The sequence below is a fragment of the Nannobrachium achirus genome, assembly GCF_963921795.1.
Source record: "Nannobrachium achirus genome assembly, chromosome: 7".
Lineage (NCBI taxonomy): Eukaryota > Metazoa > Chordata > Actinopteri > Myctophiformes > Myctophidae > Nannobrachium > Nannobrachium achirus.
The window spans coordinates 24,803,951-24,822,297 of record NC_137816.1 but is presented as its reverse complement, the minus strand read 5'-3'; the positions used below and the strand labels follow the sequence as shown (position 1 = coordinate 24,822,297).

At 42.7% G+C, this 18,347-nt stretch overlaps 1 protein-coding gene across 1 annotated transcript in view; it reads left to right on the top strand.

Moving 5' to 3' along the window:
* The window catches only part of tox3 (TOX high mobility group box family member 3), a gene marked incomplete at its 3' end in the record, with an annotated part of 77,344 nt that extends 60,772 nt beyond the window's left edge, over positions 1-16,572 (top strand). Inside the window, exons 3-7 of the mRNA XM_080729682.1 lie at positions 1,087-1,338; positions 12,090-12,353; positions 13,382-13,612; positions 14,113-14,193; positions 15,670-16,572. Coding sequence (XP_080585808.1) covers positions 1,087-1,338; positions 12,090-12,353; positions 13,382-13,612; positions 14,113-14,193; positions 15,670-16,572 — 1,731 coding nt within the window. The remainder of the gene's footprint in view (positions 1-1,086; positions 1,339-12,089; positions 12,354-13,381; positions 13,613-14,112; positions 14,194-15,669) is intronic.
* Between the last annotated feature and the right edge of the window lie 1,775 nt (positions 16,573-18,347).

Sequence of the window (18,347 nt, the reverse complement as noted above, 5' to 3'; positions counted from 1 at the left end):
ACTGACAGGGTGCCAGGGTACACTGCCAAACGTATTCATGGCACTGTGAAATGAATATCTGCTAAAAGCCATTTGGCTTATTTGGTTATGTTAGGTTGCCATTGTGTTGCAACCTAACGGTTTGATGAGGGATTATCTCTGCTAGTGAAGAAGGCAGTTATCAGTCCCTTTATTGTCCTGCAAACCAATGGTTTTAATGCAAAGGCAAGGGACATTAACCAATTTCAACCTGGTGTTCTGGTCAGTTCATTATATATAGTTAAATGCTCTCAAATACAAACTTTAATCAAATATATACGTTTTTCAAATCCATTGGAATCCATTAAGCACCTTTTGACAAAATATGAGTTAAAAAAACACATTGGTAATCGGTGGTCTAAGGGTTCTCCAAAATCGGGATGGGCATCAGACCCAGAACTGTGGCATCGGTGGGGTTCCATCTCCAAGAAGCAACTAAGTAAATTAAGTGTGACCGAAAGCTTTAATTCTGCAGGCAGAAGGATTAGACTGTTTGATGAGCAGATTTACGGGTGCAGGCATGGGGAACACAAAGGAACACTTCTAGCCAAGTGTAATAATATCTGAAAATATTTCTGAGAAACCCGCATTCCTGTGACATGTATCTTCCCTGCACTTCAACCCAACATCTCTCATCCCCAAGATTAAACACTTTTATCATGTATCCTCTCTACCATGATTGCTGCTTGATTTGGTGTGTGTGTGTGTGTGTGTGTGTGTGTGTGTGTGTGTGTGTGTGTGTGTGTGTGTGTGTGTGTGTGTGTGTGTGTGTGTGTGTGTGTGTGTGTGTGTGTGTGTGTGTGTGTGTGTGTGTGTGTGTGTGTGCGTTTGACATGTTCCATTTGCCCTCTGCGTTTGTTCTCCCTCTTTGCTCAAAGTGGACCTTTTAATAGGTTTAGGAAATGTTACATCTCCTTACACTTATAGACAAGTGTATCACCACTCAAGCAAAAAGTCTCTCTTTAAACAAAGTTGTTAGTCCCCTACAAGGATTCCTGCCAGCTTTGAAGATCACGATTTATAGCCTTTATTCTAATTTTGCTATTTTCATCTGCTTCTTCTTAACAGACATTCCACACGCCCAGCTTGGGAGACGAGGAGTTTGAGATTCCGCCCATCACACCTCCGCCGGAGACCGAGTCTGGGCTCGGGCTGTCTGACGCGGACTCGCCCTTCCCGGGGGTCCCGGAGCTGCCAGGCCAGCACAGGGGACCCCTGACCCCTCAGTTCCCCCCGCAGAGCCTGGAACTCCCCTCCATCACCATCTCACGGAACATGATGGACCAGGAGCGTCTGCCCATCAACAACGGCTTACCTGTGGTGAGTGTGCCATCTGCACACATAATACTCCATCAGCACTTTGGGGAAAGGAAGAGTCTCTTTTATTTTCGCAGCACCAGATGTTGCTCTCTCTGCCACCTCATTTGTCTGCAATGGACGTTGGCGGTTAGCTGACTGCCAGCCAGCCCGCCCGCCCGTCAGCAGCCAATCATCCACTAGCATTGTCGTTGCCACCGCGTTGATGTATAGCCTAACATGAGACTGGGTTGTAGTGTAGTGTGTGTGAACACGAGAGAGAGAGAGAGAAGGTGTTGAGGAGGGCATTACAATGTGAAGTTGTATCAGAAAAAAACCCAACATACCAGTTCCTGACGCATCGTGTCACCTTCACAGTTTTTCGTTCGCCTCCTGTTGTCAATGCATCTGGCAGAGCATCTGGCCCTGTTTACAACACAGGAGGGATGTGATCACATTGAGTAAATGTCATGATATTATGTTACTTTACTGTGAGAGGAGTTTTTCTTTTCCTTAAAGCACCGAACAGACTGTGAATGATCCTCTGTAAGGTGAACAGATGTGAACAGATCACAGGTGTTAAGAGTACAAAGACCCCTCCCTGCACAAGGACAGTGAAAATGGGACCCAAAAGTGCCACTGTCCATGTTGCCAACTTGTAATGTCTGCTTATTATATGCTACTTTTGAGCTTGCCTTTCTGTAAAGTCGCTTGTAAATATTGGTAATTGCGGGTTAGCCTGGAAACCCGACAAATTTGCCACAGCTAAAAGGAATAGCCACGGGCAGATTGGTCTGGCACTCCTCGGTTTGAATTAACATTTCACTCACCCCAGAGTTGTGGGTGACCAATCAGAGCACACTTTTCAAAGTGGGAAATGTTTTGCTGTGATGTTTGAATCTGTTTGTAACCCCGCCCCTTGGAAATGAATCTTCCACACTGAAGTTCCAGTTGCTTCTTTTGGGCTTCTTTTCATACAAAATCTGGCAACACTGGCCACTGTGTTTTCAGGGGCTCATATATAATTCATGTTGCTTCCAGAGGCCTCCCACTCACTACTGTAAATGCTGATGCAGGATTTTGTCCCAATGTCACATGAGGTCTTCACAACCTTTTATCTGTGATGTTCGGATCCTGAATGTTCAGAATATTCACTTTGCTTTGGTTTGGGAGTTCGGGGTCAGCTTTTTCTGTATGCATTGCCTGGAAAACACAGTGGTTTATGAGAGTGAACCTATTTAAAAAAATAGCTAACATAGAAGATACAAGCTCACACAAGGTATCATGATGATGCGAGGCATTGAGATCTTGTAAATCGGCTATTTCTGTATTTTAATTTTTTACATGACAACGATTGTACGACGAAGTGCTTAATAAGACACTAATCGATTAAAAAAAGTATTTAATAATTCAAGATTAGTCGATTAATTTGAAAAAGTAATCGATGGAATAATCATTAAGAAAATAATGGACAGTTGCAGACCTACAGAGAAGACCTGGCACAATCCTGGTGTCCATTGATACGGATGGTCAACCCCAGAACACTGCACATAGTAATGGCTGTCTTTATGCTGATAATGCTGTGTGTTATAGATTTTAAGATTGTTGTTGGGGGGGAGAGGGGGGGTCTCAAATGCCACAGTCGTAGGAGCATCGAGGAGGAGAATTTTAAATGTCACTGGCTGACTAGTTGTCTTCCAGCCCTATTACAGAAATGGAAGATTCATTTAGGGGAACAGAAATGAAAGCACACTGACTGTAGGCATGAGCACACAGATGATGACCATATTGATGCTGCATTTGCTTTGTGAACCACATAAAAAGGTATTAGGCTACATTGTGTCGAGGGGCCACGATCATTGTAACTGTATGAATACATTAAATGGCTTTTTACACACACACCCCCTGCCGCAACACACATTTATCGAATTGCACCGATGCTTCAGATATTTATTTACTTTCCATATGGGACAGGGCTGTAAACATCTTTTTACAGCTTTTTTTCCTGCTTTCCAAACTGCTGGCATGTAAAAATAATTGCAGCTTTTAAAATATCTCCACCACATACAGTATAAGTGAGCCCCAGCAGGCTTTTGCCTAAAGAATTTTCATTTCATGGTCAGTTAAGCTTTCTACATCTGGAAGAAACGGGAACCATGACACAATTACATTCCTGACTGTTCTCACGACTTGCTGGCGGATTAGATTTGATGCTCAAACATTATTCCTCTTTAACACCATTTGCATGGCTCATGTCTCTGATTGTGCGGGGACTCTATTAAAAAGTGAAGGGAGAATGTGGGGTTTCTGCTCCCATGCCTCGTGGTATTGTCACCGCCGCACACTGCTGCTCCTCGGCCCCTTATCACTCATCACACATTGTGCCACAAGGAAGGCTTACGGTGGTCCTTCATTTTCTCCACAAATGGGATTGATCCCCAAAAGTCTAGAGACAATGCGCACAGAAATCCCATTCATTTCCGTCTTTGTCTTTGCCCGGTGGAGGGAAACATAACTTTTAGGTGGAAAATGTTAACGGTGCCAATCCCTGTGTATTGCCGTCCACACACGGTAATATCAGTATGTGGGTTAGAAGGTTTCTTGGTCATTTTGTCAGCATGCTGATAATGGAATGATATCCTTATGTACATGACCGTGATCTGTGTTATCGACTATGGCTGAAGGGGCAAAGAAATAAACCATGCAATGTACTATAGCAATTATTTATTTGATTATGCCACTGCAAGCTCCTGCTTCCCAAGCACTTCCTTAGGTTTTTCATCTACATAGCGAACTTGCTGGTGAATATTTGGCATCTGTGATGGCTCAGCTTAATCAGAAACCCAATCACAGAGAGCATACCTGGGTTATTTTCAGAGCCCCCTCCTTTCCATGTCACTGCTTTGCCAAGAGCTTCACCAAGTCGTCTCCCCTGATGTTCGGCGTATGTCTTGCAAATTGGCCACAGATGCTGAGGCTCTACAAAGAGAAATACATTTTCTCGGCTGCTAGAGAAAACGCCTGGCAAGCCCTGAATCTGAAGTCATTATTTATTTAATCTGCTCCCCTAACAAGCTTCTGACTCTCATTTTTGTCTCCCAGCATGTGTTCTGCTGATTTGTGATTGGGTCTCAATAGTGCCAAAGTAGCGACGCCGGAGCTGCCAGTATTGCTTTATTCACCATTTCTCCTCCATCGCTCCTCTCCCTGCCACACTGAGAGGCTTTGGTTTTGCTATTTCACAAAAACACCTGGTGCCTTCAACCAACCGTGTGTGTGTGTGTGTGTGTGTGTGTGTGTGTGTGTGTGTGTGTGTGTGTGTGTGTGTGTGTGTGTGTGTGTGTGTGTGTGTGTGTGTGTGTGTGTGCTTGTGTTGTACTTCTTGACAGGAATAAGCATGTTCTGAAATGGACTCTATGTCCCACACTTATTGTTTTTGAAAGATGCAGTAGCTGATAAGATAGTAGTGGTGTTGTACACAGTAAAAACCCAGAGTGCCATTTTAACGCTATCCATGAGTCCATGTTGGCATGCCATTGTTGTCAAAATGTTTTGAAATAAAATGTAATAAAAGCAAAGATCTACAAGCTTGTGGACTTAGATCGGGGCTATCTTTTAATAGCTGTATACATATATAACAGGGCTTAATTGGTTAACTGAACATCTACAAATATAGGGTTACATTTGTACATACTTAGAGTTAAATTAACACTATGGAACTTGACTGTGTATATGCTGCTAAGCCATTACTGAGGACATCTCCGCCAAGTTATTTTATTATGTTTACCACTAAAAGGCTGTGTGCTGCGGCGGTGTTGTATTGCGGCATTGTATTTCGTTGGTGGAAAAACTTGTAAGTCCAATTTCCTTTTTAAATGGTGAAAATAGCTGATCTACAAGCTGACAACGCATCGCTTTGCGAGTGGTTGTGAGTTTATAGATTGGCTATTTTCACTACTTTTCTGTGCCACTTCTTGTATGATGAAGTACTAAGTAGGGCATACATTTACCCCCAAAAAAGAACAAAACAAAACAGGTTGAAATATGGAGATACAAGATTTTTGCCCGACAGCAACGATTCGTTTCATATTTATGACCCACTTTGCTGTTCTAGTGAGCAGTCCAACAAACATACGAGACGACAAGTCCACCGTACAAAGTCCATACGCATCTACTAGCAACTCCATGCTCGTGAAATCCAAGCAAATAAGCTGATTTGTTTTTGAGCGGTGGTCACAACGCTCCTATACGTGGCCGTGTGTGTGGGTCTGTCTGTCTGTCTGTCTGTCTGTATGCGTGTCTGTATGTAGCCTACAGTACCTTTTGTGACCACACATGTTAAGGGAGGGGCGCTGTTGTTCAGGCCAGGCCAGACACCACACACACACACACACACACACACACACACACACACACACACACACACACACACACACACACACACACACACACACACACACACACACACAATATATATATATTTGTTTTGCTGTTGCGCAGCCTCCACGACCACCGCTCAGTTCACACGGGTGTGATTTTTTACAATGTCATATGCTGACATACATACGGTATACACTATGGTTTTTTGTACATTAGGGTATTAGATTCATTTATCAGTGAAACTATTAAAAAACAAGATTTTGACTGGTCACAAGAAGAATAAAATGGAAGATGCCTACTGTGGCAAAAAAAAAAAAATATATATATATATATATATATATATATATATATTTTTTTTTTTTTTCTTTTTTCTTTTTTTTTTCTATCTGATCTTATCCCTTCCAAACCATGCAGCACTGACATCAGTTGTACATCAATTTCAGAGTGTTCTTTTTTATCCCCCCCAGGCCCCCACCCCCCCCCCATCTTTTTTTCCTCTTCTCTTTCAGCTGCAGACAGCTATTGTGACATATTGGGTCAGTCAGAAATGAAAGATATTCATGCAGGCATGCAATACTTGTAATGAAGTCTCGACTTGACCTTCTGCGTGATTGATTCTGTAATTTAGTTTTCTCAGGCAGTGCTCGAAATGAAATGATGTCATGTTGAACAAGTTTTAAATACCCATAGTGCATCGGGAGAAATGGCGGAAGGGGTATGGGTCACTGGCTGTTGCACGACCGGGGGTTGTGGGGACCCCCCCCACCCCTCCCTGCCCTTGTGGTCTGAGCAAGGGAGAGGAGGAAGTAAAGAGAAATTTGTTTTGGAGTGGGGGTTGGGGAGATGGACTGTGTTTGCAGAGAGAGAGGTGTGTTTGACAGAGACAGGGGAAAGCAGAGAAAAAACAATTTATCTTCATGCTATTATAGCCTTTGCCGGCATTCAGAATTCCATTTTTCTCATTTGGCTTAAGCACGGACTTCAGCAGGTTGCCGAAAACGGAGGGAGAGAGAGAGAGAGAGAGAGAGAGAGAGAGAGGGAGAAAAATAAAATGATGTACCCGTTTAGAAGGCGAGTAAAGGAATATGTGCAGAGGACTGATAAACTATCTTTAATAGGACTGACCTTTCACGCTGGCAAAAGTTACTGGCGGATTCATCCTTATAATTACCATATAGATGATTTTACCCCTCTCCTGCAATGGAGCATTTCCAAGAGCCCTGCGCTGATTGAATGGAAATTGAACTTGTTAACATTCTTTTCAGCCTGTTACAGCTTGCACTGTTCATAAACTCAGCCACCGCACCCAAAAAATTCTGATTCCCAGCATCTTAAAGAACAGTCGCCAGTCCTGTTTTCATTGACATCAACTGTTGAGATTTTTATCCGACACACTTAGGAATGAATGAATATTACATTTTCTGTTGTGTTTAAAGTCCCTGTGTGTGTGTGTGTGTGTGTGTGTGTGTGTGTGTGTGTGTGTGTGTGTGTGTGTGTGTGTGTGTGTGTGTGTGTGTGTGTGTGTGTGTGTGTGTGTGTGTGTGTGTGTGTGTGTGTGTGTGTGTGTGTGTGTGTGTGTGTGTGTGCGTGCGTGCGTGCGTGCGTGCGTGCGTGCGTGCGTGCGTGCGTGCGTGCGTGCGTGCGTGCGTGCGTGCGTGCGTGCGTGCGTGCGTGCGTGCGTGCGTGCGTGCGTGCGTGCGTGCGTGCGTGCGTGCGTGCGTGCGTGCGTGCGTGCGTGCGTGCGTGCGTGTGTTTTAGTTGTTGTACTAGAATGCTTTTATGCACAGAGTGTGTTTACTGTTAAGTGTGTTGAGGAGGCCAACAGCAATCTGCCAAACAAGCCATTTATTTTTTGACAACACACTGCTGGCAGTATCTGATGGCGTTTGTGTACCGACTTCAACTTTGGCATTTAAACAGCACACACGCTGGGCAAAGTTCCAATCTGAATTTCCATCGAGAAGCTTCATTGATTGGAGAGTAGATTGTGCAGGCCACTAAGCTTAGTTATGTTTGACACACACAAATTGCATTCATGTCCACCCGTGTGCAGACATAAAAAACACAAATGTGCAAACACACACACACACACACACACACACACACACACACACACACACACACACACACACACACACACACACACACACACACACACACACATCACACTCACGTACTGTATAGTGGCAAACCTAACAAAGGACGACACATCTGGCCACTGTGCACTCAAGATAAGGACTTATTTGCAGATTTACGACAACTATCAAAATATCTATTTAGATGCTCGCTGTGACTGCAGACACTATTGCAATCAAAATGCAAATGAGATGGCATGAGAGAAACATCCTTGTTGTGAATTCATATTCACAATCAAGGGCAGTGTTAAGTTAAGATGATTTCTTTGCCTAGTCGTGTTATTGGCTGTCATTTGTTGACGTCGGATAACATTTTGTTCAAATCATACAGCACAATGTGCTTCAAATGTTATTTCACTGATATAGCCGTCGTCTCGGATTGATATCATCAAATGGGAATCTAAAATGACTGCCACTCCAGTTGTTGTGATTATACAAGACCAAATGATGGCTTTAATGTGTTAAGCATGCTGATGAGCAGGATATGATGACGTATAACTGTAGCCATCAGTGAGCGAACGACATCTAAAAGGCCATTTTCGTGGGAAATCGCCATATTCCAAACGAATGGCAGAATCTCTTATTGCTCTAAGTCAGAATTGCATCATTGGGATGGAACAGAAGTGCTATTATACAGATGGCCACGACTAATGAGCTCAGTGTGTGTGCTTTGATATTCTCCACGAGCAGAGCAAACCCAGAGCTGTCACCTCAACAGCTTGCTAAGCAATGGACAAACGTTGCTGTCGGGTAGAAACCTCATATGTCCAAAACGGTTACTTTTCAGGATTCAAATTCAAAAGTAATAATAATGTCTTTAATAATGTCTTTATTGTCCCCTCAGGGATATTGATCTCCACAGTCTGTTCAACAGAAAAACACATAACCAAATGGCACAGAGCAACATAACAGATAAAAACATAACACCAAGACAATACATCAAGTCCACAGTATACACAAAAAAACTTGTATTTGCCTAGTATTTCTCTCTCTATATATACACACAGTATACATTTCTAGCACACTTGTTAATATCACAACATTCCCTCTCTCATAATCTACTGTAGCCCAGATACCTTTTTCTTTTTTTCTTGTTGGTTCCATTTTGTACACCTTTCCTAACTATCATTAATTTAGCTGGCACTCCCTTAAGCCCCCCCACATTGAGAACCCGTTATCTAGCCTATGTTGCAGAATTCTGCACACGTGTAAGTATACGGAAAAGGCATCCAGCCCCTCATACTGTATATTGCAGTCAAGATAAGCTGCCAGCAAGCATAGCATAATATGAGGAAAACAAATGGATTGTACAACCAATATGTTCCTGCCTGAAACAGTGTTACAATATTGTTGTTCTTAAGACGGGGGCCGCTCATGAGGTTCTTTCAATAAAGCCAAGTGCGTGGGTTTTATGATGTGTTGATGTTAGGAGAGATTGAGTTTGTGCCACTGAATACAGATGGATGCACCTATAGGGAGAACAAATCAACCTATTTTTTTTTTTTTTTTGCTTCTGTGTTCACTTCTCTCTCTCTCTCTCTTCTCTTCTCTCAGTTCCATGTCAGCTCTGCTGGCTTTCTGATCAGTCTTCCCCACCCTCCAGGAGGCTGGCAGTCCTTGTAATTTCATCCTCACTGCAATCAATGCAAACGCCCCCCCACCCACCCCTCCTTCTAACTCTGAAGAACCAAATGTTTTACCATGAAAAAAAGAGAAAAGAAACGTATGAGAGATTTTGAAGATGTTATTGTATTATACACCCTGGATGGTAAGAGAGGGAGAGAGAGTCTGTCCCAGACAGTTAAATGTTATCCTCTCAGCTGGTTGATTTATGGAGTTGATTATATAGAAGCATTTTTTCCCACTCTTTGGCAGTCAAAGTATGATCTATGAAAGCTGCCAACAGACGGAATTTCATCTCTGAATGGAGTGGAGGTATCTTTTTTCCCCTCTTTTTTTGCCTCAGAACCAGGGGAGAAAGTTACTATAACCTTAAAAAGTGGCATTTCACTGAAATGTGTATGGGCTTTTTTCCCCCCCATGTTGCTGTGTGCAGCCTGCATGCAGACAGAGTGCTACATGCATACAGATTATGACCTGAACAGTCTCTTAGTGGAGGAGTTCAGGGCAGGGATGGGACCATAATCGTTGTTATCGTTTATTGTGACAAAGAAACACACACAATAATAGTATAGCAGAGATTTACATTTATCGTGAAATTATCCTCCGTCATACACTGGGATGAATTAGCTTTTGTTGAACTGAAATTTTAGTATCACTTAAACCTAGGGATGTGCGCGTGTACACGGTTATCCGTGTACACGGTTTGAAAACCACTATTCGTTTTGAAAATACAATTCGATTATTCTATTAAATATATTTTTAATTATTGAGATATTAACTTTATTAAACATTTAAACTCTGCGCCCATATTACTGTCTTGTCTTAATAAAATGTTACTTTTTAACAAGCAAATTAAGCAATCCCTTGGTTGATTTGCGGAGCATGCCTGTCTGTGTGACAGTCTGACTGACTGTTGCGCGCTGCAGTGGTCGCGCTGACACGCAGCCACACACCAGGCAGGCTGTCCGCTGCGCAAGTAAATTAATGGCAATTAAGCGACGTGTATCTTAAACATACTGGATGTGAATCACTCGCCTGCACGCTGCATCTGTGATCCGGTCCATGAATTAATCCATATTTTGAGGTGAGAACATGCCAAGGAGAATGCTTAATCATACATTGGCTGAGTATGGAATACCATTATGTAGCTAACTTTGAACAAAGCTGTTGCTCATTACTATAGCGACTCCAGTCAGACAGACATCAGCTGTTATAGCGAGTCTAGCGACCCAGCTGAGACTGATGCGCTAATTATTACTGACCCAGATTCACGCAATGACGTAATTGATAAATTTGAGCAAGATTTCAATATTATATAACATTTTAAAAGGCTTTTATATACTCTTGATACTTTTTTCAAACGAGGTTTGCCCTAATAGATCGAAGTGCTCAGTTTTGGCTATTTTCTGTGTGAAATTACAATAAAAAAAAAATAACAATTAATTTTAGATTAATCGTGTATTCGATTACAAAACGGTCGTGTACACGTCAGTGAAATTAGTCGCTAGGAACATCCCTACTTAAACCCTCCATTCTTGATCAAAAGGACCTGTAAAGAGTACACTCTTATTTCACTCACAGAAATAGCAGATCTACAAGCTCACAAAGTGCTGCAATGCAACGTGTTGTGAGCTAGCAGATCTGCAACTATTTCCCCCCCCGAATAGGGATGATGGGGTTTCAAGTGGTTAACAAAAGTGGCATTAAAATGTCTTGATTATCGCGATAATATCGTTTATCGCAATTATTTTTTGCCACAATAATCTTGACATGTCATTTTCATATGTTCCCATTCCTAGTTCAGGGTTATGTACTTCACTTAGAGGAACAGTCATCTCATCTACTACTGCACTGATGATGACCTCCAGGGACTGGCCATGCACAAGCCCCATACATACATTTCCATACAATGAATGCACTTTGGAAACTAATCAATCAAAGCCCTGTAGCCATCTAGCGCTGGCTTATGAAGCAGGCTGCTCAGACAGGCTAGAGTGACATGCACTCTGATTCATTTTATTCTGACATCTTGATTGACAATGTGTGTAAAAAAATAAATAAACACACACACACACACACACACACACACACACACACACACACACACACACACATCACATACAGATTGCACACCACAGTCAGAAGGATAAAACACGAAATCTAAAACCTTTTTTCCATTGCGGTCCTCTGTCATGGCATGTAATCATCTTAACCACTTGAAACACTATATACTTTGCTGTACGTCAGATAGCGAAAATAGGTAATCTACAAGCTCACAAGATGTTGAGATGCATTGTGAGCTTGTTAGATCATCTATTTTAGCCGAATGGTCACCTGGACTCGTCTGTAACGACACACCTAGAATAGAGACACAAGGGTTCATGTGGTTAATGCAGTGGTTCTCAAAGTGGATTCCAGGGACTCTGTGGGTTCCTTTACGGGGGTCTAAATTGACCCATACAAGTCTGTAACTCTGACAGTGTACATGGAACCAAATGAACCCGTTTAGGGGAGACCTTGAATTCTGAAAGTTTGAGAAACACTGGGTTAGTGAATTCAATGACCCACATGACTTTCTTGGTTTTGCTGATAATGGATCATAGTTTCACACTTCCACACTGCTTGTTGTCCGTGCAGAACATTGGAGCGGGTCACCTTCGCCAGTACCCGCCCAACCCCGCCATGGTGATGAGGTCCATCATCAACATGAACAACCCCAACGGGATGATGGCGCGAAACCAGCTCACCACCATTAACCAATCGCAGCTCAACGCACAGCTGGGGCTGAACATGACCGGGCCCAACATCGCCCACACGTCGCCATCGCCGCCCGCCAGCAAGTCGGCCACGCCCTCGCCCTCCAGCTCCATCAACGAGGACGACCAGGACGAAGGCAACAGGGTGAGTGGACAGAGCTTGAGATGATGTCGTGTACAGCAGTGGTTCTCAACCTTTTCAGGCCGTGACCCCCAAAATAATCATATTTTAACTGGGGACCCCCTCACCCTGAGCACCAAGAGTTCAGGCATTACATTTTGTATAACAAGGTTCTATTGTGAAAACCATCTATTTTCGCTCATTTTAAGATTAGAGCATTTGAAGTCGTCAAACTAGCAATATGTTCAGAAGCATCTTCCATAAAATCTTGGATATTTCATATAAAAGCAAAAGTTAAAGTCTGATTTCTTCACCTGGTTGGCAGTATGTAGAACACCAGGAACAACAACACATACTAAAACACCATAATGTGGGGGGCTACTTTCACACTGTTTCACAACTCAGACATTAGGATTTGGCCTTACAGAATTTTCTTTCAGTCTTGAGATTGTATTTTTGCTTTAATCCATGCATACAGTAGGTGCATACATCTTGGCATGGGTGGCTCCAGTAGGAATGACACCCCGTTCTTACGCTGACCATGGCTGAACAAGAGCCAAAAATAAAACAAAAGAACCATCTGTATTTCTGCTAACCTAGACCTGACCTCTGCCACTAAGAATATGTGATGGTGGCGTATACTGTACATAATTACCAAAGGACTTGAAACATCTTCCCTCAGCTTTTTTATTCCTGAGATGGTAAACGCTAGAGAACCTTCACATATAAAAGATATAACATACTGTATAATAATATATCTTTGCAAACTCATTACCAAAACATTTCCCTGTGAGCCAGATGGTGGCACTATGATTAAATATCATAACATTCTACTTTGAAAGACCATATCTCCTACAATATAAGTCCCATTTAGACAAAACCTAAACATGTTTGGCAGGCATACATTATGGTGTACAATAGATTGGCAATTGATCCAAGATAGCCTATCGATACAATCTTTTCTCCATTTAGAATTATTTGTACTACAAAACTCATCATTCATTGTTTGTCTGATTACTATATTTTTGTTGTTGGTTTCTAAAATTCTGCAGGTGATTGGAGAAAAGCGTCCGGCCCCGGTAGACCCCGCCAAGAAGCCCAAGACCCCCAAGAAGAAGAAGAAGAAGGACCCCAACGAGCCGTCGAAGCCAGTGTCGGCCTACGCTCTGTTCTTCAGAGACACGCAGGCTGCCATCAAGGGCCAGAACCCCAACGCCACCTTCGGAGAGGTGTCTAAGATCGTAGCCTCCATGTGGGACGGCCTGGGAGAGGAGCAGAAGCAGGTACACAAGAACAGGCAGAAACTCTTATCTTCATTTTTTAACTTTTGTGTTTTTTTTCCCCCCACAAATTAATGCCCTACTTGATCATAATGAGATGAGAATGAGATATGCTTTATTAATCCCCAAAGGGAAATTGAGGCGTTACGACAGCATAATGTGATAAAATAAATAATCTACAAGACAAACAAACTGGACTAGAACTTCATCTTTAAAGTGGTGGTGCTAAATTAAAAATGTTGTTATTGTTCGATGTTAATCAGATTTAACAGCTTTTCTCAATCATGTTTTATTGCAGCTGTAGTGTAGTGAGCAAAGGAAACAATGTGTTTAATGAACAGACTCAGGCAGGAAGCAGCTGCATTTAGAATTACTGGAATACTGTGTTTGAAAACTTTGCCTCAGGTAACTAGAGTGATGTTTGTTTAGGAAGATTGCTTTTCACACCTGTCAGCTGCCTTTCACACATCTTTTTTTTCTCTTTCTATTTTTCGCCATTGCAGGTTTATAAAAGCAAAACAGAGGCTGCCAAAAAGGAGTATTTAAAAGCACTTGCTGCATACCGTGCTAGCCTGGTCTCCAAGGTGAGAATGATGTTTTCCATTTTGTACCTCAAATGTGTGAAATTGATAAACATTCAAGTGAATTAAATTATTCATTTCCACCTGCATCACATTTTATTTTTCCTGAGAGACGGTTGTGGCTGTTTTGTAGTAATAAAAAAACATTAAGCATGTCACTTCGCAAGCTTGTGGGTTTGCAATGTTATAAAAATGTAGCCTTTTTATAATACGCTCCAAAAAAGGGACACATGTTTAATATTCTGGAAGTTATTGTTAACAAGAAAAAGAAGGTATTATGCAAATGTGAACTAGGGATGCATGGTTCAGTTAGCCCACGGTTCAGTTCAAACCTCGGTTTTTGGGTCACGGTTTTGGTAGCGGTACAGGAAAAAAATCGAACCTCTGTTCGAAGTGGAGCTGTGTGTGTGTGTGTGTGTGTGTGTGTGTGTGTGTGCAACAGCGCCCCTCCCTTAACATGTGTGGCCAGAAAAGGTTACTGCAGGCTACATACCCGGAGACAGACAGACAAACAGACAAACAGACAGACAGACCCACACACACGGCCACGTATAGGGAGCTCCACACAGCTCCAAAAATGTTAAGAAAACAACTTTTCTCTTAAATTTTGCTTAGTAGCAATAAACAAGTTCTCCTATTTAGACACAATTCAGTCTGCCTTTCACAATCTTCAACAAAGTAAGTAAGCAAATATCACGGACTTTACAAAGTAGCGAACACCAGCTGGATTCAGACGCGGGGAGGGGATATCTTCAGGCAGACATTAATGTGTAATGCTAATTGACTAATCGACTTTCCTGGTTGCCTGCCATGCTATTTTAAGATTTTCTTACCTTTTTATGTGCTTGCCGCTTTTTTTCCGTGCACAAGGCTATATAATTGCAAAACCAAAAATCCTTGGTCCATAAGTGCGTGTTGAACTGTGCATTGCGAACGTATGGTTCCAAAACGAGAACCGCTGCATCCTTAACACATCGGATGCCCACGTGGTGTCTACAAGTCAATTTCTTTGATGTCGCTGGAGGCCCACGACGCGTTTGACGCGTTGTACAGTAAACTATACTGTACTGTAGCTACTGCACTTGGCTACCGCGGTGATGAAACAAACTCCATTTCCCAACATGCAGCGCGCAATTACGTCACCCGGACGTGCTGTGTGTCTCGTTGACTTCCTGTTTAGCGGCTGCACAAAAATGCTGTTTTCTACGGATTCTCTTCCTTTTTTCATTTTTTTCTCAAAACGGCAGCCTCTTATACATGCCCTAACACAAACACTGTGGCAGGACAATAAAATAAGGACAATAAACAGGACATACTCGGATTACATTTACTCGGATTACTTTTCTCGCCAGTACTCTCGCCGGTAGGTAAAATGACGCGTTGCCATGGGCACCAGCAAATTAAGACGTCAAAACCACGTGGGCGTCCGATGTGTTAATGTAATGCTTTCTGTGGCTTAACCATGTCATGTCCATCCAGGCTGCAGCAGAGTCGGCTGAAGCCCAGACCATCCGCTCGGTGCAGCAGACACTGGCGTCCACCAGTCTCTCCCCGGGCCTGGTGATGCCGTCGCCTCTCAACCACCAACACCCATCCATGTCAGGCATGTCTGCAGCCGCCGCCGCCCAGGCCCTTCAGCAGGGACTGCCGAGAGCCATCGCCCCGAAACCTCTCCAGATGCGGCTGGGGGGCAGTCAGATCGTGACCTCTGTTACTGTGGCCCACCAGAACATGCCCTCCGGTGTGCCAACGCAGCTAATGGGCCAGATGGGCACTGGAGGGTCCATGGTGGCGGGCGCCCAGTCCACGGCTGTGGCTCAAATGAGCCCCCCGCCCATGCAACCAGGGCAGCAGCAGCACACAATTCAGCAGCTACAACAACAGCAGCAGCAACAACAGCAGCAACAGCAGCAGATGCAACATCATCTTCAGCACCATCAGCTGCAGCAGCAGCAGATGCACCACCAGCAAATCCAACAGCAGATGCAGCATCAGCATTTCCAACACCACCTCCAGCAGCAGCTGCAGCAACATCACATGCAGCAGCAGCAGCAGCAACAGCAACAGCAGCAGCAGCAGCAACAACAACAACAACATCAACAGCAGCATCAACAACAACATCAAATGCAGCTGCAACACATGCAGATGCATCAGATGCATCAGCAGCAAATTCAGCATCTACAACAGCAGCAGCAACAACAACAACAACAACAGCAGCAGCAGCAGCATCAGTCCCAGTGCTCCCCTCCCCAGCACTCCCCCGGCACGCCCCACTCAGTGGGGGGCTCCGCGTCCCTCGGCAGCCCCCAGCCCACTGCCCAGCAGCAACCCCACCCCTCCCAAATCCAGGCCCATGCCCTGTCACAGGTCAGCATCTACTGAGCCAGATGAAAAGTCTATCTCAAAGAAGAGGCTTATAATAATAAAAGCATCATTCCGCGTTGCTTTTCTACGTTGCACTTAAGAAGTGTGTAAGAATTTAGAATGTTATACAAAGAACTAGTCCATTGGTACAGACGGATATGCACACGTGTGTAAAGTGGAGCAAACTTGTTAGCTGGAGTTTTTTGTCTATGAAATAGGCGGAGCTATAAGGGAAGTCTGCGGGCACGTGCCCACTGATTGTTTTGGTTTTGTTTGTTTGGTGGGACTCTCAATCCTCAATTTAAATGGACTCTGGGCACATATTGTAGGTGAAAGCACAGGTGTGTCTTTCACTGTTTTATTTAACAATGAAGCTTTATTTATAAGGTCAAAATTGTCAGTTCAGCCCAGCGAAAGGACATTTTGAATGCATTTCAACAAAAGCATTTTTGGCAGGTCTCTCGCCTGTCACTGAAAGCAACCCCGAACGGAATGACTCACAGGCCCTGTACTGGAAACCCGTAAACTCAACACATCAACATGTCTGTTTTTCCTCACACTGGCCAGTTTTATTGTGAGAACCTCAATCTTTCTCTTTTTCCACCCATCATTCCTGAAGCATTAACTTTGGCCTAAAAAAAATATATACGTTTGATCACATCATCACACTGTTAAAGGCGGGGTGGTGTTTGAAAACATTCGCGGCTGTCTTTCTTCAGGAATAAGAAAAATAAAGACAAAAGGGGGTTCTTGGGGTGTGGTTCTCTGGATGAAGACCTGAACAGACTGAAGAGACATAAACTGCCATATTATGTCATCTATGTCACTGCGTCATCAAGTTGTAGCTGTATTCTGCTGTATATGTTCTGTAGACTGTGTGGGCTGGGGGTCAGACTTCCTGTATCCAGTGATAAAACCCCTCCACATTGTTTTGCTCAAGAGTAACTGGCACTCCAAAAAAAAGAAGAGAAATCCTCCTTTTATGTATTTGCTTTTAACTTCAGATGTTTAACAATTAAATTATGTTTTTATTTTGTGTAACAAATGGGGATATTTTATGGTAAAAACAAATTTCTGGATCAAGGCAGATGGTTTCACGATTGATGTATTTTTACACTGCTCCTTGATACCGTATTCATTTCAAAAGAATGAAGAAGAAAAAATACAAGAAAAAGTGGACGCTGTAAATCTAAACAGAGCCAGTTTGTTGCACTGTCTAACGCCAACTAAAAAAGGGCACCGGAGGGATTTTTGCCAGCTGTAAAAAATCCATGAAAAAAAAATCAAAAAGAAATGTTGTACATTTTTCATATCACCTGTTGTAAAGTTTTCATAATGTGAGGCTTTAATTAAAATATTGGTTAACGACCTGTGGATTGCTATATCACATAGTGCATTTCTTGCTCTTTTCTACTTTTTTATGAGTTACAATAGCAGCAATTAATTTTGTTTGAATTTGCTTACAAACCAACTGCTTTTTGGAAACCTGTCCATAGAATAAATGCATAACAATATGAATTACAGTTTTGTTTTTCACCTCTTGGTAGGATAATTTAATTTAAAGTTTTTTTTTTTTTTTTGCCGAGCCATAGAGGCATTCCATCACTAATATGATAGTAGCCATAATTTTGTATGAAGTATTATATATTTCTTTGTGTCGCTTTGTTCAAAATTAAAATAACAATCACAAATATTTATTTGAAGGAATCAGTTCATTTCAAAATTATATTTGCCATACTTTTTATGAAGTATTTCTTCATGTCTCCCTGTTAGCTATTGAAAATAAAAATAAA